The sequence below is a fragment of the Lactuca serriola genome, chromosome 1, assembly GCF_051521515.1.
Source record: "Lactuca serriola cultivar US96UC23 chromosome 1, Lser_US96UC23_V15, whole genome shotgun sequence".
In the NCBI taxonomy this organism is placed as follows: domain Eukaryota; kingdom Viridiplantae; phylum Streptophyta; class Magnoliopsida; order Asterales; family Asteraceae; genus Lactuca; species Lactuca serriola.
This window is the reverse complement of record NC_136408.1, coordinates 214279085-214304185: the sequence shown is the minus strand read 5'-3', so window position 1 is coordinate 214304185 and position 25101 is coordinate 214279085. Positions and strand designations below refer to the sequence as shown.

Here is a 25101-nt window from a genome sequence, read left to right as displayed (position 1 = left end):
TCATGAAGCTTGAGTGCCTAGTGCCCCAAGTGTGACACCTCAAATGGTTTACACAACATCAAATACACATGGAATGACTTGAGAGAACTTCACACTTCATGAAATCGGTTAGCCCTTTCTATTATCCATAGTGGCCGATTTTCTCCAAGAATAAGATCGTTATATAGTTAGGGTTACACCATGTAAACCCTAATTGTCATGGCATTTCATTTCCATGATCCATGGGTATAAATACACCATGGAGCATCCATGGAGCATCTTAAGGGTTTTAGCCCAACTTGACAATCCATGGAGCATCAGCCCACTATATAAGTATCGATGATTTACACAATCAACCCATATATTTAATTAGTCTTCTTTTGATCACTTAATTAATCCTAGATTAATTCTTGATCAATACTAATTAAATAATCTTATTAATATATTAGAACTTATAATATATTCACCAACCTTAAGTGTTATTTCTCTCATTTTAGTCTATCCAAATGCATGATGCCATGCAACCCAAATGGACCATGCCGGGTCGGGTCAAGTCTCACCAATTATAGTTATGGACTTTGACATTAATCCAACAGTCTCCCACTTGGATAAGTCTAAAAATATTATTGCGTATGAATTCAAGAACCGACTGGCAATCGTAGCTCTCAAAAGCTTCTGTCGAACTCTGACCTTGCCGATGAACTCTGACCTTTGTCAATGACTTGTCCATTAGATAAGGGATCATATATTCCTTCATTCTAGATATCATATGGACTAAGACATGGATTATAATCATTCTCTCTGTCCATTTGTTGTTTCCCGATTTCCAATTTATGACGACTGACTAATTGAACAAATCAAATCAGTCGTGGCTCGGCTGAGCACTTCCATTTGTAGTCATCAAATCATTGACGGGGCCATAGATATCACTTTTATCCCGAAGGTAAAAGGAATGGATAAACTTCGACTCATATTGCTTGTTCTACTACTTGTTGAATCATACACAAAGGCACGTTTTATAACATCGAGTTACTGAATGCGTTTTCGTGCAATCAATGTTCAACCAACTCATAGTAACAACTCATATCTCTAGTTTTGAAGAATATAAGATATTATCGTCTCATGATCGCTCGTGATAAAATCCATGAAGTGATTCCAATGAGCGCGGGTTGAATCCAATACTCAGAACTTATGAGCACTCATGAGTGTTGTAGCCTTTTGTCCAACATCTTAGACCTCTACAAGCCAACCCATGACAGTCTTAATTCATATCTACTGCCAACATATGACAGACTGTGGATGGTTTGAATAACTTAGTCATCCAGAACAATGAGCTAGTTATTCTGGAAGTTAAAACATGCAATGTGAAACACAATAATAATTGAATCCAATATGGTATCAAAACCTATGAACATAAATAAAACACCTTTTATTTATCACCATATGATTACACATTATTCATTGTATACTGTTTCAGCTATCAACTTTATTCTTGAATTTAAAACAATAGTTGTCCCATACTCCAAGCATGTACACTATGTTTTCTAAACACTAGTCATGCCATACACCAAGTATGCATACTATGTTTGTCTATGATCTTTACTTTGTGAAATAGATCAATTGAACTTAACTCCAATGATCCTCTTTTCACAGTCCTAAATCCTTACTACAAATGCAAGAATTCCAAATTCATGCCCTTTACTGAAATCTGTTAGATTCAAAACTTATATGCATTGATCCTCTTGTAATGATTATGCACAAAGTCAGAAAGACTTGACAACAACCATTACAGAGCATTCCAAAGGAGATCAGCTCCTTGGAAACATCCTTCTTGCATTAAGTTTCCTAATCTTACATAGATTGAATAATTTCTAACTTTGAAACATTTCCATATTCCATTTTGACTATCACTTCTAAACAAGAGTTGCCTCCTTACAAATTATGTCAATATGGTCCATCCAGAATTAACACTATACTTCCAATTGTCCTTGAGCAACCAATATTTGGTAAACCTTAGATTGTCCTCAACAATTGCTTAATCATTTTAGTCATATGCAATTCTAGACCTTTTCCCTTCTTAATTCCCCAGGCATTTGGAAAATTTTAGAAAGGATGAATATAGCACATGTAATCGATCCTATATCTGAAGCATATGTGACACGATTCATGATGTCTCACATAAAGACTAAACCAGTCTTTTGCTATAACATTTCCATTTCTATTTGCCAAGTTCTCATAATTAAAATTATGAAAAGGGATTCTGTAATCATAATCGAATTTTAGAATGCAAATAATGGACCCATATACAGAATTTCCTTATGTTGAGCCATTCCAACATGAAATTCATATATATATATATATATATATATATATATATATATATATATATATATATATATATATATATATATATATATATATCCTTGACTAAATACGATTAAAACCTCAATCTAAGCTTTTAGATTTGAGATGAAGTATAATTTCCTCTCCCTTAATTATAGCAAAACAACTTTTTCCCAATTGAGACCTTTTGTTTTCTATAATTAACATTGTGAACTTGCAATACTTATCATAATTACCATGCTCCCACTAACATGATGATTACTAGCATAACACTTATGCTCCTACTAGCTTTGATATGTACTCAGAAATCAGCTGGACTTCTAGAAATCAATACTTTATTGACTTTCTTACCAAAGTTCAGATTTCTGATACTAGATTGCTTTGATAAAACTTTATCATCATCATACACCTTATCTTATATAGCTCACAGGTGTGTCTAAACAATTTTAAGAACTATGAAAAGGGATGCCGTAATCATAGTCTCGATTGTTTAGACATTTGCCACTTCTCACAAGTCCATGTTAGTGTGTCGGTTAACCACACACGCTCCACTAATGACTTTGAGAATGCAAATATCATACTTGCTATCTAGCTAAAATCTACTTAGTGAAAGTGTTTCCTCATCATCATTTTCATGAATCGGAGAGAAACCTTATGACACTTATATTTAATGGAGTATGTGTTCTTATCCATGTGAATTGTCAAAACCATAGTCACAAGACAAGGACAATGACAAATCCAAACTCATATGGACTAAACTCAATCTTAATTTATTGCCATCTGGTAGCTCAAGGGCCTGCCATTGCTTCCAAGTTGTTGTGCAACCAATTGAGAACTCTAAGAACTCATATGCAAAGCCAACTTTAATTAGAATGGGCACAGAATATGTCAACACGATGGGTTATAAACCTCAAGTCGTGTGCTAGTGAAGAACTTCAGGTTTTATTCTTTATTAGTTCTTGAGACTTTCAAGACCTTTAAGACTCCCACTGTCCTCTTGACATATAAGACTTTCTTGTCAAATAGTGTGGATTCTAGTCAAGACAAACACTTCACATAATTGACCTTAGTTAGTCTTTGTTTTATCCAAAACATCACAACTTATCAATTTCAAATGTACAAGAGTAGAAAACTTTTACTCTTACATTTGACATGTGTTTTAAACCTTCTTTAAGACATGTCACTCAAGTTACATTCTTACAGTATAACTCTAAGAATTGTTTTTGGAACGAAGTATGAATCATCTTCTTGATTTAACCACTTCAACAATCCATAGCTCCTCTTCTTAGCTATCAGAATGCACTTAGAGGTTGAATTGTGATAAGGTCTCTAAATCATTAAGATGATCATATAACACGATACTAAAGTGCTCTCCCATCTTTTTAGATTTGAGAAACTTTAATCCTTCTGCCTAATTTGATTCTTCTTATTCGCTCTGCCATACATTGGAACCTTTTCCAATGTCTTAGAATTACGCTTAAGCTTGTAAGTATAACCATATTTACTAAGCTTAAGTAAACTATGATGAATAATCTTATCGATCTTTTGTGGTGGACTTGACCAGTGCACAATAATGTGTACTCGATCCCTTAGTTCTTCACTTGACTCACACATCCATGTGAACAAGTAGTTAGTCTTAATTTTTCCAATGCTTGAAAGTTCTCATTCATCATGCTATACAAATTGCATGATTCCAAGTTCCGGTCCAATTGAAACTTGGGTGATGAGAATCTTTTCTTATTTGGTAAATTTAGACATTACCACAAATGAGAGAATCAAATTCACTTTCCAATATTGTTATAAGTGGAATATTATAAGCAACAATTTTCCATAAACGCCATTGTAAGGATACATAAAATAAATAAAATAAAAAATTTCCTTTTATTTTAAAACTTTGCGGAAAAACTTATCCTTACAATCCATATGAAAACTTGTTGTTATCTATTCCTAAGTAATATCTCATAACTCCTACGAAGTAGCTCAAGAATCCGGTCTTCAAACTATGCGATAGAAATCCATCTACGCGATCAGATTCAACATATTCTTTCTTTAACTTCCTTCACTTTTCTTTGATTCTTAAAACATCAACATGTGACCCAATCGCATCATGTATCAAGAATCTCAAAATAGAAACTGAGCAGAGTTAGATAGTTGACTTTACTTGAAGTAGAGTCAAACTTATTGACTTTAACATCCTTAGGTAAAATTTGTAGTTTCGCAACTAATGCCCTTTTCTTTGGCAATGGACCCTTGATAATGAGACTATCTCAGACTTAGCCTGTCTCTTTACCATTTGGTCAACCGAGTTGACTATGGCCGATCCCTTTCTATTGGGAAGAGAGAGCTTTACTGGATATCCAATGTCATCATTGTCAATGTCCATAAAGTTTTAGGAAGTCGATCTTAGCAAATAGATAAGATCATTAAGGGTCTTCTCATAGTTTGTTTCATAGGAGTCCCAAAGGAACTCACTATGTGACATAGAAAGTGATTTGAACCAGCAACTTTCTCAAGACTTTGACACCCAACTCTCCCGGCTTGTCAATATGTGACTACATCTCCAAGATGTGAACACATAGACCTTTACTTGCTAATAGGGCTTGCGTGACCTTAAATTTTTCAAGAACTTGTGGGTTATGGGGAATAATTGGAGGAGGTGAAAGAAGTATGATTTCCATGGGACATCATCTTCATTTAGGAAAGCTTGTTTCAAGAGATTTGGGAAGATCATAAATGTCTAAACAAAACATCTTTTTGGGAGATATTCAAGATAGTTAATTTAAAGTCCTTAATATAACACCCAATATGAAATATTAAGGCTAGGACCCAACACAATACTTTTATAACTTGGAAGAGGGATGTCGTAATCCAAGCTATAAGATATTTGAATGTAGGTGAATGATGATTCACCAATTTCCACCAAGATAAACGAAATGTATTATTAGGTTTTAATTGGATTTGAAACTCCTATATCTTTTGAGCTTCATTGAACTGTTCAATGGCATGTTTCAATCTCGAGTGTGCCCTTCAAGTTTTGTGACTGGGATGCCGAGGATCACAAAACAAGGTGTGAAGTAACCATGCAAATATACTGGGTACCCTTAATATTTACCCCTTAATCGATGTGCCGGTAAACCACACATGCTCCACCGATACAATGATAAATATTAAGTTACCCTTTGCCTACCTTGTTAAGTCCAGGTTAGTGTGCCGGTTAACCACACACGCTCCACTACCGACTTAAGCAAAGCGCAAAGTGTAATTTCTTGGATTAGCACCTTATTCACTTTTTCCTAAGTAACTAAGATTGGGTATTTATAAAAGGTTTAGTTACTTAGTATTTATCATTAATACTTTTAATGAAGGGAGAATTATAGTCCTTGTCCTATCCGTTCGGCTAATGACCCTCCACCAGTCAAGGAAGCGGTGGGTGAGAGTGGACACCCATTAAACTGCCATTCTATAGGCAGTAACCTTATACCCCCCTTATAGACCGGCTTCGTGAATGAGGCCTACTAATGGTAAGACTGACTTTACTCTTATACATATATATATATATATATATATATATATATATATATATATATATATATATATATTATTAACTTATAATATTATAAAGTATAAGGGTTGAATCTTAACTTTTAAAATTATAAGGGCTAACTTGGAATTAAAGTATTCATAAGTGAAAATTTTTAAAATTCCAAAACTTGAGGGTAAGTTTTGAAACTATTCAAAACTAATTAATCCATAACTTATGAGTTTAAAGTAGTTTTAATTAAAAGACTCTTCAAGTTCCATAACTTGAGGACAAGTTATGGAAGACTTTAAACTAATAAAAGAATGCAACTTTTCTTTATTTTGTAACTTATAAAACTAATTAAGGTTACACATTTTATTACTTAATGAAGTGTCTCTTAAACCTCCATAACTTGAGGACAAGACTGTTCATTTTTCGTAACCATTGCCAACTTTTATGAGTTTTATGAGACTTAAATGTGACCTTTCATGTAACTTGAGGACAAGTTACACAAACACATTTTAGAATCATCTCTTAGATTAAAATGAATTGAAAACCACATAATCAATTAACTTATCTATTAATCTAAGCAACTCATATGAACAAAGATAATTCACATCAAACTTTTTCATGTAATTAACATAACTTTTAAACTAATACAAAACATGAATCTATTGACAATTATCTTTGAAATTGGATTAGCATGAACATTACCACATCAAAAACAAGTTTATAAGGTCAAAAACAGCTTAGGGTAATGTTCCTAGTCCAAATCCAGCGAAAACAGCAAACAGCAAGCTGTCAGCACCCAAAACTCATCGAGTTCATGCCCAACATGAAGAACTCGTCGAGTTTTTGGCATAAACTCGTCGAGTTTTATGTTCTGGACAGATTCAACTTTGAAAAAACACATTTGCATCAAATATTAGAGAAAGCAAGCCTAGGCTCTAATACCACTATTGGGTTTTGAGCATTCTAACACTCCTAAGTGTACATGCAACCCTAAATACCTTGGATCTATGTTTTCTCTATTACACATGCAAATATGAACTTTCCAAGGTATTCATCCTAACTAGCATAATAACATTGATTCAAATGAATATATCAAGTTAGAATTACATACCTCTTTGATGTAGAATGTCTTCATGAAGCTTGAGTGCCTAGTGCCCCAAGTATGACACCTCAAATGGTTCACACAACATCAAATACACATGGAATGACTTGAGAGAACTTCACACTTCATGAAATCGGCTAGCACTTTCTATTATCCATAGTGGCGGATTTTCTCCAAGAATAATATAATTATATAGTTTGGGTTACACCATGTAAACCCTAATTGTCATGGCCTTTCATTTCCATGATCCATGAGTACAAATACACCATGGAGCATCCATGAAGCATCTTATGGGTTTTAGCCCAACTTGACAATCCATGGAGCATTAGCCCACTATATAAGTATGGATGATTTACACAATCAACCCATATATTTAATTAGTCTTCTTTTGATCACTTAATTAATCCTAGATTAATTCTTGATCAATACTAATTAAATAATCCTATTAATATATTAGAATTTATAATATATTAACAACCGTTAAGTGTTATTTCTCTCATTTTAGTCTATCCAAATGCATGATGCCGTGCAATCCAAATGGACCATGCCGGGTCGGGTCAAGTCTCACCAGTTATAGTTATGGACTTAGACATTAATCCAACAATTGGCTCAAGAGGGGCTACCACAACTGGTATTTGCTCAATTACTGGAGGTTGGTTTCTGTCTCCATTCACATTCCCGACTCCGCTGCGGGTTCTCGTCATTTTGATCTTTACACCGAATAGGGTGAATTTAGATCTTTACTTAGGATAGACGTTTAAATCATCATTATTCCTCCGAAACGTTTATATGCTAGTTCTAATATCGTAGTCTTACGTTTAGAATCCTAAACACGTAAGGTTTCTAGATCCGGTTGGCAATAGACCATAGATCCGAACAAATAACAGCATATAAGGCACAAAGCATTTAGCATATAAAAGCATTTTTCGGCATAATTCCTAAAATAAGCTAGTGCTCACATGTCACAATCATCGCTTAGCATTCTAAGTTTAAGTATAGAAATCCTACAAATTCCTAGTTCACGTAAATTAATGCTCTGATACCAACCGTGACATCCCCATTTTCACGGCTAGAAAAGACCGATTGTGTTTATGCTTTATAAAAGTCGGAGTACCTCTTTTAATAAAAATGTTGCGGAAGTTGTTCCCAGTAAAACATGATAAATACGTTATCAAGGCATTTCCAAAGAAAAATATTTTTATTCATTTTAAAACATTTGGGATGTCATCGTCAATACATAAACATAAACATAAACAGAACTTACATTTATTATCACTAGTAATTTATATCTCCTTAATCTCTTAGTGTAATGTGACTTCATATCAACACTGATGATATAAATAAACTGAGTGGGTTAGGTTAGGAAACCTGGTGAGTACATAGGGTTTTCAACCCTCAATAAATAAGTTTATTAACTTTATCAAACCAAACAAATTCGATTACACGTTCCCGTTATCCTTACTTTACGTCCCAAAAACATCTAACACAAGGGACCTAGTCTAAGGACTTTCATCGGGGTGACAACACATGCTTAAGGGGTTCTGCAACAATTCATGTCAAATAAGGCAACCATGTGGGGGATGGAGTACTGCTGGTAAACACACAGTTCAAATAAACACCTACATGTTGCGAGCCTGCTAGCGTTCCACTGGACTGTCTAGAATAGTCCGTGGTCGTCATCTATACTCCGCTTGATGACTGGATCATCAATAACATCTATAACAAGGCCTCTCATTATTTTATTTGGTCACACAACAACTATTACATCTACCCATGTTTTACCCAACACATTTTGTAGATATAAAATACATATACAGTTTAAATCATTTAAAACATGTATAAAATCGTTCATCCAACATAGATAGCAAGTATACAAATAATATGCACACAAAACATGTAATTTATAAAAAAAATACTTCATATCTATGTGTAAGATAAAAGTAACTATGCACTCACCTGATAAACTGCTGATTCTGAATTCAGACAGCGCTTCGTTACTTCTTAAAACAATTTCCTTCGACAAAAACATAGTATCATTACCACTAGGGTTTAGTTTAATATTTATTGAGACTAATTAATAGTCTATCTATTATTATTACTATTATATAAGCGTTAAAAAATACTTATATAACCCATAATAATAGCCCAAGTACTTATTATAAGTTCCTAATAACGTTACTATATTAAAACATAAGCTATACTAAAGATAGCGTAGGTATAGCTCACTTACAACGGGTTTTCTTGGAAACCGGGCTTCGCTGGAGCAGCGTTTCCGAGCCGAAAGGCTCTTCTTCTCAGGGCCATCGGGCACTCTGGGGCTTCTGCCTTGTGCTAGGGGGGGTTTCCTAAGCTTTTCGGGGGGTTTCGGGGCATAGAGAGAGAGAGTATAGAGAGAGGAATGAAGGGTTAAGGTGTGAAGAATGAAGGAGAGGGGGGTCTCTATTTATAGGAGGCTGAAGAGTCTCCCATGTCGTGGCCATTTGATGCCCACGTCGTGGCCAATTGCGTACAGCCACGCACAGTCTGGTGCTGACACGTGGCATCGCATATAGGGTGGAAATCAGTTGATTTTCAAAAATTCATAACTTTCGTATATGAACTTCGTTTTCGACGTTCATTATATCTACGCGTAGGTAAAAACAAGATCTACAACTTTTATTTAGACTCCGTCGGCTAATTCTCGACCGATTTTAAATTTAACAGTAGGAGGAGTTTAGGCTGTTAAATGACCGTGAAGATTTCGTAACTCCTTCACACGGACTCCGTTTTCATCTATCTTTTTACCGTTGTGTTCCTATTAATGAGATCTTCAACACTCATTTAGGTCGTGTAAGCAAAAAACCACTTGAACTAAAATTCGAGTTTCGGGTTGTATACTTCTAAGCCAAGTCTTAGAAAAATCATAACTTCCTTATACGACGTCAGATTTGGACGTTTTTTTTATGGACACTCTCAGGTTAACATATTATACGACATTCATTTAGATCACTAAGGTTAAAGGTCGCTCTATCATAAATTCACTATTTACGTCTTCCCGGTGCCGTGCCGGTTCCGTCCCGAAACTTCGACGGGTCATAACTTCTTCGTTATAACTCGGATTTCGACGTTTTTTATATGTACGGAACCCTTGAGAAATATTCTATAACTTGGTAAAGATTATTTATTCTAAATAATCTTTTGTAGAAAATTCGTTTTCGACCTATATTATCTCTAAATTGACTAGCCCGAATCTACGGGAGTTACATTAATCATATAGAATTTACATACATTGTTGAAAGTGATATCCCACTCAATATTGGTCGTCCAATCATATAAGTCGATTTTGACACGTCTTTTAGACATATTGATTATGCTTTGGATGCACCTACTACTACAATTCCTTCAACTACAATTTTCACCGATGCTCCATCCTTATTTTTTGAGGGATTGCATATGAGTCTTAGTCATGGAACATAACAGTTGAGTGAGAGCTACATCATCGTTTCGAGGGAGATCATGTTCTTGAAGAAGTTTTTCTAACATTCCAAAACGAAATCACATATCCTTTTATTCTAACTACAAATCCAGACATGGATGATAACAAGAATTTAGATCCAAAAATCACCAGTTCACAGAAAGAGTCATTTGCAGACTGTTCACATGCCGATCCGCAACCACTAGAAGACATCTCTAGAATTCATCAAAATCAAACAACTGACGAACCTTTAAAATAAAAATTGAAAGAGATTTTCCAAAACTTCATATTTGGATAAAACATAATCCACACAACCAAATCATTAGTAATCCAGATATTGGTTTATAAAATCGATCCGGAAAAGGTATCTAACAATAATGCCATGCAACCTTAGCTCACAAAAGGTCACACAACTCCCAACTTCCATGTGTTGAGGACAAAAAAGGCTCATCATGTTTTATTTGGATACAAATATATTGTTTTAGGATAAAAATCATTATCTATTAAACATCTAACATTCTCTCAGTTAAAAAAAATATACTAAAACACTAAAATTTCATTTTTTTCTCTATAAATAAAGTATGATATTGATATACTTCATATCTCATCTCAACTTTTAATTTCTAAGCCATTTTGATTTCTTCAATAAGATGGATCCAAATTTCGTTTTAAATCTTGATGATTCTCAAGATTATCAGAACTTTCAAAGCTATGAAACCTCATAGTTTTTGCATATCCAAATCAATTCCCTATCACTGAAAATTTTCAAACCTTGCAAAACACTAGAGAAAACCCAAGAGGTGATAAACAGGATGCTGATGAAGATATCGTTGTAATGTCAGCATATTGTATCGTTAGTAAAGATCAGCATCATGGAAAAAAAAACATCAATATGGGCATGATTGAATGAGCTATATGATGCAAATCTAACGGAAAACCTATGAAATCTTGGTAACATGAACATAGCTCAAATGAAAGGTCGTTGTAAACTACATAATGAAAGTGCCAAAAAATGGTTTGGTGTTTACCAAGAAACATATAAAGAAAAAAGAAATTACTACCTAAACTTTTTTTATTTAGTCCAACTCCGCAAAGCGGGGTTCTTCCCTAGTATGGTAAGAAATTAGAAATTCACCTATGGTTATAGGTACGCTTGAACATTGTGTTATGACAAGAGTTCTCCCTTTCAAGAGTTCCCCCTTTCAAAAATCAAAATACTTTATTTTTTGCTATTATTATGTTGTTCACAATTAAGAAGTTATTAATTTCTGTCAAACGTATTAATATTTTAAACAGATAGTAAATAAATTTATTTTGAAATTTACGTGATAAAATTTCATTTATTTATTGTTTATGTATAATAACAAACATTTTTTAAATTGGTTCAAGTCAAGAAAATTTAAATATTATTATTTTTTTTAGTTATCATTTAAATATTACAAAAGAATATTAATTTCGAACGGTTAAAAGAATTTAAAACCCACGAATATCATTATGAGTACTACTAAAATGATATTCTTACAACTAAAAGCAAACTGTGAATAAAAAACAAAATAAATTAAATGTAATGCACATAAAATTTTATATTTTCACCATATTAAATGAAAAGAATTATTGTTTAATATATATATATATATATATATATATATATATATATATATATATATATATATATATATATATATATATATATATAAGGTTCTGCATAATATTTTTTTCCATTTAAAAAATGTAATATTTAAAATTAATCTATAGAAAACATTATAAGTAACTTAATTTGTGTTATCGTAATTAATTTATGAAAGTCTAAAATATGTTTTTTCATGTTACTTCTATAGAAACCATTATTCGATGAATTCATGTTTGATGCATTTTCAATCATTAGTAGTTCATTCTCAATATTTGTTCGTACTAAATATGCTGCCGGCTTTTATTTACTTTATTTTATACAATTTTAATTTTCTTTTAAACCGCATAATACAACATATATTTTCTAATAAAACTTGAATCCATGTAATTTGATAATGTCACTAGCTATGGTTAGTATTATTTATGACTTTTATGTTTCAGTTTCAACTTTTTACAAGATATATATTCATGTTTAGTTTTTCATTGAAAATTATATTTTAAATAAATTATCATAGTAATGTAATTGTAATTTTAGTTTAAAACATATGCTTCTTTTTAATCCAAAGTAGCAATGTTTTTATTTAAATGGAAAGAAAACATTTTTTTTAAACCCCGATCAACTAAAGGTTAAAATATGTGAGACTCGAGCATAAAAACATTTTATTTTTATTTTAACGCAAAATATAAAATATGAGAACTTAACACGTAAAAGCAGTTCAATACACAAAACAGTAAAAAGTTCATAGTGTCAAATAATAAATTGTTTTCGTAGTCATTTCTAATAATAAATTGTTTTCGTAGTCATTTCCAATTTCTACTTTTTTTTTTCTTTTTAAACTAACAACATTTTGTTACTAATTAACCCAAATAATACGTTAAAACTAACAAATCATCTGTTGAAACTTTTTTACCGAATTAACTATTTGACGTTGTTGATCGTATGCATACCCTATTAGTGGTATCCGTGTTTTTATATAATAATAATAATAATAATAATAATAATAACAAGGGTCGGTTCTGAGGATTTTAGAGCCCGGGACAAGCTGAGAAAAAAAAAGGCCAGTAGACCCTAACGTGTAAAGAATTATTTCAATCCAAAGATGATCCTCAAAACTTAATTTGCTCAACCTTAGATGAAATCAAATTAATATACATAACAAAAAGGACAAGCTGAACTTGAAATTATAAAAAGTTAATAATTTGATGCCAAATTTTTGATAAACCTTCTTTGATCTTTTTTAAAGAAGCTAATAACACTGCAACCACTGCATCCAACAAATCTTACAAATCATTCAAATTTTCAACAAAAAATTAAAAAATGGGAAAAACTCAAAAAGAAGAATGTTAGTGTAAATATTTTTATATCTCTTAAAAGAGAAGACATACTTTTTCATTCCATTAATGTAGTAAATGTGCATATAGATGGCTTATTGGTGTTTTTGTAAATAAAAGAAGAATGTTAGTATAAATATCTTTTATGCTTGACATGCTTTTCTGTTTTCTTGTTTATTGTTCATTATGAACTGTGATTTTCAGATAACATCAACAGAACCTTCAAAGCAATTCATATATTAAGAGTTTTTAATGAGCAATTAGTATAACACCTTTTCATGTAGATCTGTCGAGAGGCTTGAACAAAAGAGATAAAAGCTTCTGGACTTTTGAGATGTTGAGCTTTGAAATCGAACAAGATGGATCTATGTGGAGAAATTAGGGTTTAAAGGAACAAGAGCAAATGTAATTCCCGCTGGATAATGAATATACCTTAAAAAAGTTGGCACCCTTAAAAAAATGGGCCCTGTGCATATTCCCATCTGGCCCTCCCTTATAACCGGCCATGACAAGTAAAGAGGCCTCAGCTACGCCGCTTTTAGGGTATTACGGGAAAAATTGGCAAACTTTAAAAAATATGTGCTGAAATTGTAAATCACCATAAATAAGGGAGAAAGTCGACAGCCCCTAAAATTAGATGTCAAAATGTACAACAAAAAGAATGGACATTGCTGGAGAAAATTCAAAAATATTGTGACAATAATGTTAAAGTTGCCAAAGTTGGGAAAATATGGTGACAAAATTCAAAAAAATGTTTTTTTTTTCTTTTTTATATCAAAATGTAAAAGTTTTTAGTTCAATGACAAAAAGTGTCAAATTCATAAAAGATTTGTGGCAAAAACATCAAAAATGTAAAATTTTTTACTGTAAGGACTAAAAGTGTCAAACTCACTAAATATTTGTGGCAAAAAAGGAGAAAAATTCAATCAAAACACAAAAATATAAAAGTTTTGAATTTAAGGGCAAAAAATGTTAAATACACAAAAGATTTATGGTAAAAACCTAAAGCCCAAAACCAATGCTATTCCTAACTTTCATTTCTTTATTATATAATAATAATAATAACAATAATAATAATTAATGGTAAGGTTTATCAAAATTATTTGATATAATTTTCATCTTCCTTCTTTTATACAACCAAACCTCCCAACACAAACCCCACCATACCAACTTTTGATAAATCATTCCCTAAATCCAATATGGCATTGCCCTTTAAAGTGAAGTAAAAGATTTCCTACGACACCTGCTCATTATTTCAGGTTGTTAAGATTTCGTTCTTTTTGACAGGAGATTTTAAAGCTTCTCATTTAAATCAAGATCGACTCTGATATAAAGCCCACTAATTTGAATAGCTTAATTCTCTGAAGATCACGTTTAAGAAATAGAACAGTTCCAATGAATACGAGTACAAATATTATTAGATTTATCAAATGTGTCACAGTCGGAGATGGAGCAGTAGGAAAAACTTGCTTGCTTGTTTCTTATACCAGCAACACCTTTCCATCGGTAGGCTTTATCTCTATTTTCATCATTCTAGTACTATATGTTGTTTAAATGTTTTTTTTTTTTTAATAAATGCAACATATGAAATTTTTGTTCAACAACTTAACTACATTTCTTTTAAAAGTTAAATCCGAAACAATTTATCAAACAAATAACATGAAATGCAATGGGCTTGCTCCGTTGCTGCTAATACCGGATTCTCTAATGTGGTCGGGTTAGTATTAGTTTATAAAATATAAATTAAATGCAGTTTATGTATTCCATACTTGCTTTTTTGATTGTTGGTTACCATGTTATTTCATTTGGAAAAAGAAATTAATTCTATTTGTTTGTGTCTTTTTTTTTTTTCTTTTTTTTTTCTTTATGATCAAAGGATTATGTTCCTACGATCTTTGACAACTTCAGTGCTAATGTGGTGGTTAATGGAAGTACGGTAAACCTTGCCTTGTGGGATACTGCTGGTAATACGATCAAACTTCCAAAATTCTTTCTCATTGTATTTATTTTAAATAAAATCTTTAATATTTGAAAAAAAAAACATAAGCAAAATGTAAGAGGATATTTTAATTTCTCTATAAGAAATATCAATCACCAAAATAGCCAATCAAATCGCATATGACATTTTCACCTGCGATTTTGCACGCTCGGATTGGCTATCAACATCATTAACTAAATTTTTGGCTAATTTTTAGAAAGGGATTAATGATTTTCGTCTGAATTTATATTATTCTCTTAATATTAATATTATCAATCTTAAAAAGAGTAAATTACATGAATGGTCCCTGTGGTTTACGGTAATTTATACGTTTGGTTCATAACTTCTTTTTTTAACTCAGCTGGTCCCTACTATTTATTTTTGTTACGCGTTTGGTCCATGTTTTACTTAAAAAGACTATTTTTCCCTTAATTTGTTAATTTATTTAAATAAACACACCTCCAATCCCAGCTGTCACCTTATCTTACCTACCCCACCATTTTTCTCTATTTAAATAATATTCTTTTTAGTTAAGACAAGGATCAAGTGCGTAACATAAACAAACAGTAGGGACCAAACACAAAACATAAACAAATAGTAGGGACCTTCTGAGTTAAAAAAATAAGTTAGGGACCAAACATGCAAATTAACTCAAACCATAGGGACCATTCGTGTAATTTACTCTTTTTTAAATAAGTCGTTCCTCCCATTCACATAAAAGTAGAAAAAATTACATATACAAATGGATTATTTCTAATTTCATGCATTGCAAGATTGAATCAAACAGGACAAGAGGATTACAACAGATTAAGGCCACTTAGTTACAGAGGAGCAGATGTTTTTCTCTTGGCATTCTCTCTTATTAACAAAGCAAGTTATGACAACATCTACAGGAAGGTTCATCGCATTTGCATCTTTTTAAATTTCTAAAAATGAAAATTCAATAACCCATTTATTTTCTAATTCTTTTACATTGTATTTTGTTACTATATCGATCAGTGGATCTTGGAGCTCAGGCATTATGCTCCATCTGTGCCTGTAGTCCTTGTGGGAACTAAGCTTGGTAAGTTACATTCATCGAGATTCACCCATGTAGAATTGTTCGCATGATCCTTTCTAATCATTTCATGTAGTTCTCTATTTTTCTAGCATGCATATCAATCTACAAACTCTTATAAAATTATGAGTAAATTACTGAAATCGTCCCTATGGTCAGATTAAAATTGCATGTTTGGTTCCTAACTTTTATTTTACAATCGGATTGTCCTTATGGTTTGATTTTGTTGTGTTTTTCGTCCATATGATTTGGTCAAAATTGCACATTTGGTCCCCAACTTTATGTATGCAAGAGACGAAAAACGCAACAAAATCAAACCATAGGGACGATCTGAGTGCAAAAAAAAAGTTAAGGACTAAACGTGAAATCTTGACCAAACCATAGAGACGATTTCATTAATTTACTCTAAAATTATACTGCAGACTTACGAGAAGATATGGACTACTTGAGAAATCACCCTAATGCAACTCCAGTTACAATATCTGAGGTACAAAAACCTTAATTTATTATACTGCAAAGAAATAAATGTTAAACTAATGTCTTGCAATACTGGGGATCTATATGAATTGTGCGATTCTTAAAGTTGTTAAATACTTCAGGGAGAAGAACTCAAAAATATGATTGGTGCAGTTGCTTATGTTGAATGTAGTTCCAAGACCCAAAAGGTATAAGTGAATTTCACTTTCATGTTTTAACAACCTTTTTGATTTCATTTTTCCATAAAGGGAGAAGAACTCAAACGGTTTGTTCATGGAGTAATATATTAGTGTAAAAGAGTAGGGTTATTATGCATTTTATTGATTATGCCATGATTTTCAAAATTGTTTTTTTTTATCACTAATTTCATCACCAACTTGAGATATCAATTTTACGTAAAAAAGTATATATTTATAAAGGGCATAATTGTGATGTTGGTGGCATAATGTTTGGGTTCTACTATGCCACAACTCTATGGCCTTGTTCTGACTTCTATATTGCATTTGCTTCAGAACGTAAAGGCTGTGTTTGACACAGCGATTAGGGTTGGGTTGAGGCCACCAAAAAAGATAAAGAGAAGGCAACAGAAGCGAAGGCAATGCATATTTCTATAAGCAGTGTTGCTAGTTACAGCATCTAGTTTATTTTTAAACATTGTTGTATCTTCTACTAAAAGTTAATAAGATCTTACAAATATTCTTAAGATACTAAACGTTCATGTTGTTGGAGTTTTTGATCAAAATGTTGTTTTTTATAAAAAAAAAATTACAATATAGGTATAGTTTTAAAAGTATTTACCAAATAGATGTAGTTTTAAAATTTATATTTATAAAAAAATATAGTTTTTTTTAACTATTGTTACTGTTTTTTAATAACTTTCTTTTTTATTTATTTTTAGCTTTTTGCTAATAATGTTTATCAATTTATTTTTACAATCAACAATTTATTTTAGGAATAATGATTTGAAAGGGTAACATATTTTAGTTTTTTGTCACATTTGGTTAATAAATTAATTTTCGTTCTTTGTTAACCTTTGAACTTATCAAAACGTATATATTAAACCAGTATAACCAGTAATAGTGAATTTTGTCAGTTTCCGACGTTGCTTTTGGCCAAACATGAGTTTTCCGTTCTTCTCAGGTCGAACTTGATTTTGCAGCATTATTTCCTCCGGATGCGATTTCACTACTAGAAAACTAAGTAATTGTGACAACCGTCAACTTCCGGTCAAGTCAAAGTCAAATAAAGTCAACAAGTCAAACCGGTTAACTCAATTAACCCTGATATATTAGGGTTTACATTATGTTTACTATTACACAACACCCTATCTTAATGCAAAGTATCACTTTGAGTCTTCACGCGTTTAGAAAATCTAAACCCTAATCAGGGTAAGTGATGGAACTACTCGATAAAACATTATTACATACCCTTTGGGGACGTATAACACTAATAACGAGGCTTAATGGGGTTTACAAACCAAGCATTACGAAGCTAAACACTCGTAAAGGTCACAAACAAAGTCTCTCTCAATCTCTCTCGCCCTATCTCTCTCTCCCAAATCTCTCTCAAATCTTTTTTTAATCTCTCTCACAACCTCTCTCAACTTTTTATAATTACTCAGGGCATCCCGACCCTTACTTTAGTCAAAAACCGCTCGATACTAAAAGTTTATTTGAAAAACAGCCCTTAAGGACCGAAGCCTCTTATGGACCGAAACCTCGCCTGCGAGACTTCTCGGACCGAGACTACTATCAGTTCTCATGGACCCAAACCATGCCTCTGGCCTTGGATTTTCGCAGAATTGCTTCTTTCTTCCCGGTTTTCGAGTACTTTCGCGTTTTAAGCCCGTTTTTTATTATTTTAACGTAGGATTTTCACCCAAACTCATATTTTCACATATAAGACCCTATAGATTCATATTTTAATCATATTTTGGGGGAAATCTTTATCTAAGAATAATATCTATTGTGTAAGATATTAATTTGGAGTGTTGACTTTTCCATAAAGTAATGACACAAGCTATCTCCCATACCCACTCTATGACAACCCCCAGTCACTATTCATCTGTAGCTAGTCAACTATTTGTCCTCTCACAATCTTCTCCAGCAAGTTATCTTGATCAAAGGCTGGAAAATCCTTATATCTCCTCCCACCTTCTTCACTCTTTCACCAATAAGCAAACACATCACACTCTCATTTTCACTCTCTCAAACTCGAGATTTCAAGGACTAATCTCAAGATATTCATCTACTTTTGGTAAGTATCTTCATCCTACTCTTAGGTATTCTACACTCCTTCACTTAAATCGTGGATCTCTCATACAAATATCATACCCCCACATTTTCTTTTTTTCTTCAAGTTTTAGGGGGGAATACAAGTTAAAAAACCAAAAACCTAACTAAACTCAAACATCAGCTTTCAACAGGAAAGTTTAGTTCCATTCACGGACTGTTTTGACCAACTTAAACTTGAATTCTTTCAAAATTGTTTTATATGCAAATTTTCAAGTTCATACCTTTAAAATGACTACTTGAACATGTTCATACGATGTTTCTACAATATATGGTGATTTTTACAAAACTGTCTATCACTGTAGCTATGAATTAAGACCAGTCTGTGAATATGAACATTTTCACACAATTTAAGACTTCTAAGAATCATAATAAAAATTATGAACAAACTAGACGCATTTACCAAACTCTCAGAATTTACGGATTCAGTTGTTGACTTCGTATGCTTTTTATGTGATTTTTCTAAAACAGTACATAAAAGTTAAAAAACTAGTTAAACAGCTTACAACTTTTATAACACTTTGTAACATGTTGAGCAAAATGTTTATCCTTGATGACTTCATATTTTACATGTGTTTCCTGTTGGGTTACATTTAAATAACCGAAATTACTCACTGAATTGTAAGAGTCCTTTTTCATTACAAACATACAAGATGAAAAATAAGAAGTATAGTTATGTTTTGCTAAACTACTACTTACACAGAAAAGGTTTTACTCTCAATACAAACGGGTTTTCATTTACCACATGATAAACTATAATAGGTATAGTTTATGGATTTCACAATTACAAACTTATTACAAAAAAGGGAATTTCAATTCCACCACATAAATGGTTTTACATGCAAAGTACACGTAAACTCGTTATCGTAAATTGTGAGACTAGTCTTCATTGTACTCTTAGAGTACGAGTTAAAATGTCTGTTAGTTATAACCAGAGTCTCTTGTAGGGAGAGCGTGATAATTGTGTATAGATCTATATTGTGATTGACAACCCACACCCATTGCTGATTATAACAGCCCGACCAGCCAGTCGGGGTGACAAATGTCATATCTATTTCGATGCCTGAAGAATGTCACGTGAAGGTCATCTCTGTCATAGTATGGTTATAGCGACTCAGATAAGGAGATAACGACACACATATAGTTTACGGGAATTTCTGCTTTAAAAAGGGGTTTTATCTATTTACAACTGTATACATCGTTACAAGTACTAAAATAACATGCATATGTTCGGTCTTGGGATTTAAGACTACATAAAATTTTATAAGGAAAATATTGGATTTTTCTTGGGTATACATTACATTTACAAAAAAGGATTTTCAAACTTGGTGGTAACTAGGCTTTTTAAACAGAACATACAATTCATGCTGGTAGAAACCAGAATTTTCAAACAGAACATACAATTCATCCTGGTAGAAACCAGGGTTTTCAAACACTTCATTCAAAAGCTTATCAACTCATCAGCTTAATTGTTGACACTTTTTCGAAACTACTTGTATTCTCAAGAAATCAGTAAAACAAGTAACCCACACCTTTTGAGGATGGGATGCTAAGGCGTCAAACATTTCATTTTGTCATCATAGTGTAATTGATTTTGAAATATGTAAACTCATACTATGGTGTAACTTTTTCAATTATATTTATGATGGTTGTATTTACTTTGCGTACTATTATACTTGTTGTTATGATACTACACATGAAGTCCTCCACCCCCGGACGTTTCCGGCATCCTTGGTTCGGGAGTGTGACAGATTGGTATCAGAGCATTGTTTATAATGAACTAAGTATATCGAACCACATAAGATATACAAACTATGAATGCATTGGGACCAAAAGTCTCTAATTAAACATTTTCGAGTAACTATACTTTTAGAATTGAAATAGTAACTTGTTAAAAAGTGTGAGTACATGCATACATGCTAGTATAGTGTTATATCTAGGACAATACAAAATTAAAATGTGGAGTTGGACATTACGAGTAGACCTTGGGATATGTAATCTGGCTTGGGAAAAATATAACATGATCAACTATATTTAATCCGAGGTATGATTAGTTTATGTCGGGGAATGGTCGTAGTGAGCAACAAACCTAAAAGCTTCCCATATAAGAAAACCATTTAGAACCAAACGTAAAATTTAAAATACTGTAGGAGTATTTTCTGGTACTATAACTTATGTGAGAACGAAACAGAACCTTACTAGTAGATTTATAATTACCGAGTATATACCTTAAGGTTATACATAATTGATATTTTATAGACCTAGAAATGGGTGATATTCACTCTACTTCCTTTTCCTTGTTTGGATGTGGTCTTAGAGTAGGATCACTCATTCAGAGGCCTATTCAATCTTAAGATATATGCGACCTGTATATACTGTGTGATTATAGGAAGACTCGGTAAGGGTCACCCACAAGATAAAAATTTGTTTTAGTTAATCCCATAGATTTTTTAGCCACCCCCCATTCTCGCAAAGAAAACATAGATAGGCATAGCCACTCCACCACAACAACCAATAGAGGGGTCAAGAAAGAACGAGAAGAGATTCGTGAAGAGGATTATGGGAAGGGATCATCTTTAGTGTAAGACACCGGAGTAAATGTTACTGAGCCTTACCATAGCAAGATCAGACATAAGAAACTCGCTCGGACATTCGGGGTCCGACCCTCCATGGCGAAATAATGGAGAAAAGTAACAAAGTCTAAAGCAGGATATAGCAAAGATTCAACACATCTACAAAGGACATGAACACCTTAGGAATGGGCGAAGAAAACAAATCTCTACAGTTGAACCTAGGATAATCACATCATGAACGTAAAACAGGTAGACCAACTCCCTGGATACGCGAAGAGATCGAGCACTGTATGCATCACACTAATAATTAATAAACTAATACAACCTAGTGAGTTAGTAACTGCACTACTCACACTATGTGTTAGACTTATATTGTCTTTCATGACAAATAGTAACAAATCCTTCAATTCACAGATGTTCATAAGAAGGTAACTACTACAAATTCATAAGTATGTTTTTCATAGACCTCTGTTATGAATCATTTTCAGAATACTATAAAAGTCGGAACATGATACGCTCAGAACTAAGATAACTTAGTTAGAAAACTCACGATGGATAAGCCCTTATTAAAGACTCATTATCATCTCACCTTTTTAATCATCATGGTTGAAAGGTGCCTTTTTCGTGGACATATAAGGTGCGATCATACCAACACTAATGCACCAGATCCCATCAGAACTACACAGTTAAGCGTGAATGGACAAGAATAGTACTAAGATGGACAAACTTAACAGTCGTACGAAACCTACTTCTACCTACTACTATAACTCCATCTCAAGAATGATAGCAGAAATAGTGAGAATAGCACAACAAAGTGACAAATTTATATATGTGTATATATATGGTAAGAATATCACTAATAATGACCATCATTACTCATGAGATCATTTCTCGCCATACGACAGGATTATTTCATCACCAGGAGGTAACCAACCAACAAGCAAGGCACCAATCCTACAGATAGACTATGCTACTTTTCAAGTTGCGGTCACGGCAGCCGTGTCAGCAGTCATGGTGCAACTCAATGCTAATAACACCAGCGGAGAAGGAGGCAGTGCCGACAATACTAACCGCAGTAACAATCAAGGACACCAGTGGGTATCTACCAATGAAGACGCCTCAGACCATAAACCTAAGAGCAAGAAACAAAAGTTTTGTGACAAAACAAAGTGCATTCTATCTCAAAATCTCGCTAAAAGACAACAATATGTGGCTGCCCCTACAATTACAACAACAATCACGACACGTGCTTCGGCCTCTGCCACTACACCTGTCACTCAAGCACTAGCCAAATGATATATTGGAACACTTCGAAAGTGTAACAAGTGTAACTACCAACACAATGGGGTTTTTCGGGTGTTGCACTATAAAAACTGCAACAAGAATGGGCATACTACCCATTTCTGCAAAACCCAGACCTATCACATCGCTTCAATCACCAATACCGGTGTAAGAACAACATGCTACCTATGCGGTGAAATGGGACACCTCAAGAGGGACTGTCTAACTGAGAGAAATGACGGAGAAGCAGGAGGAGTGTGACAACTGGACCAGCAGAGGCTACAGGGAACCTTATTAGGACTTTTAGGATCGTTTCAAAAATAAGAATAATTATGTACTATACGTTCGTATGATTATGGTATGTTTGCTAAAAATTACCGTCTTTCAAAAAGTAGTTAAAAATACTCTCTTGTTCAATCAAATTGAAACACTTATATATGAACTTAGAATCTTTACAGGTGAGCTGTGATGACTTGGTGTATATATCTGGGTTAATTATAATTAAAATACTATAGACTTAAAGCGAATAATTCCATCCTAATTCCTGTTCCATGTCTAGTAGTGGGGTTAGGGTAGAGCCACTCACTCGACGATTTCATCAATGCCAAGTTACATACGACTTGCATATATCGAGCGATCTTAGAGAGATCTGTCGGGGATCATAATATAAAGTATCAGTACTAGGTATCAGAACACACTTATTACTAGTACTAGATGTTGTGGTATGAATCATTTGCAGTAACAATAAAGTCAATCAAAACGGAACACACTGACAAGAAACATAGGATGCACTATCACTCTAACGAATATCTCTTAGAAATACAACTTAACACATGTGTGATCAAGAAAATTCGATGTCGTCATTCGATATGGATTGGTTTGGGTCATCACCTTATCAATTGCATATGTTACGAGAAGACCCTCTACCTAACAAGCTGAATATTGAAACCCTCATCTCTTATAACCACAAATCTGACTCTGACCCTCGGGTCATCCTTAGATATGAAACCCCGAAGCACTCACTGGAGGTGTATTATACCTTCCGAAACCTTTTCAAAGTACTCCCAGTAGACCCTTTGAGAGCATCATTCATATAGTAGGCCAGGATCAAGCACGGAGACTTGGAACGAATATGGTTAGCCTATCACTACTATGTGTATACACGAGAACTGTATATTATTAAGATTCTATGAACATTGGATTAGTGTTCCTGCCCTATTTCCTGTTCCTACTCTGGTTGTGGACTCGGGGAAGTGTCACCATCCAACTAGCTTACCAATCTTAATTATGTACGACCTGTATGTACGATGTAATGACAAATGGACCAGGTATGAATCCTACCCGAACTTCGAGAAAAAGCTACCTGGTAAAGACCCACCCGAACGACAATCGAGGACGAAAAATTCACTTAAGGGAGAAGAAAGAAACCGTATTCTGAAGACAAAGACAGACCCTGTGTAGAGCTCTGATTTTATCATTACCAAGAAAGAACTGAAGACTTTGTAGCCTACAGCGACTCATGCAACCAGGGCCTGGGATACAGGTTAATGCAACGAGGAAAGGTTATCGTCTACACTTCAAGATGGCTAAGGACGTACAGGGTCGACTAGGTCACTCATGACCTTGAATTTGGAGCAATAGTAGTCACCCTAGAGACCTTGAGGCACAATCTCTACGTCATGAAATGTAAAATCGTCACCGATCATAAGAACCTAGAAGGCAAGAGCGACAGGGCACGTTATCCCATGAACCGGATCTAGACACCAAAGTTGGTAGATCCAGAGACGTTGTCACAAACAAAGCACGCAAAACTCTCTACTTCGTTCATCCAGGCTCAGACAAGAGGTATCTGGACCTCAAAGGATGATATCGGCGGCTGAATAGGAAAGTTGAAATCGCTACATATATGGGCAAGTACCTGACTTGTGCCAAGATCAAGGTAGAACAAAAGAAGCCTTCAAGTATTCTACAACAATCTGTGACACCCGAAAAGAAGTGTGAGTGGACAATCATGGACTTCATAACCAAGTTACCGCACACTTCCTACCAGTCAAAGAAATCAACAAGATGGAG

The 25101-nt window shown here is 33.5% G+C and overlaps 1 protein-coding gene across 1 annotated transcript; it reads left to right on the top strand.

Annotated features, from left to right (window-relative positions):
- The first annotated feature begins 14537 nt into the window (after window positions 1-14537).
- On the top strand, window positions 14538-17656 carry LOC145072513 (rac-like GTP-binding protein RAC13). The gene is made up of 7 exons (XM_079018955.1): window positions 14538-14877; window positions 15248-15335; window positions 16137-16246; window positions 16349-16412; window positions 16829-16893; window positions 17006-17071; window positions 17396-17656. The coding sequence occupies exons 1-7, from the start codon at window positions 14767-14769 to the stop codon at window positions 17495-17497; spliced, it is 606 nt and encodes a 201-aa protein (XP_078875081.1). The 5' UTR covers window positions 14538-14766; the 3' UTR covers window positions 17498-17656.
- Window positions 17657-25101: the final 7445 nt, after the last annotated feature.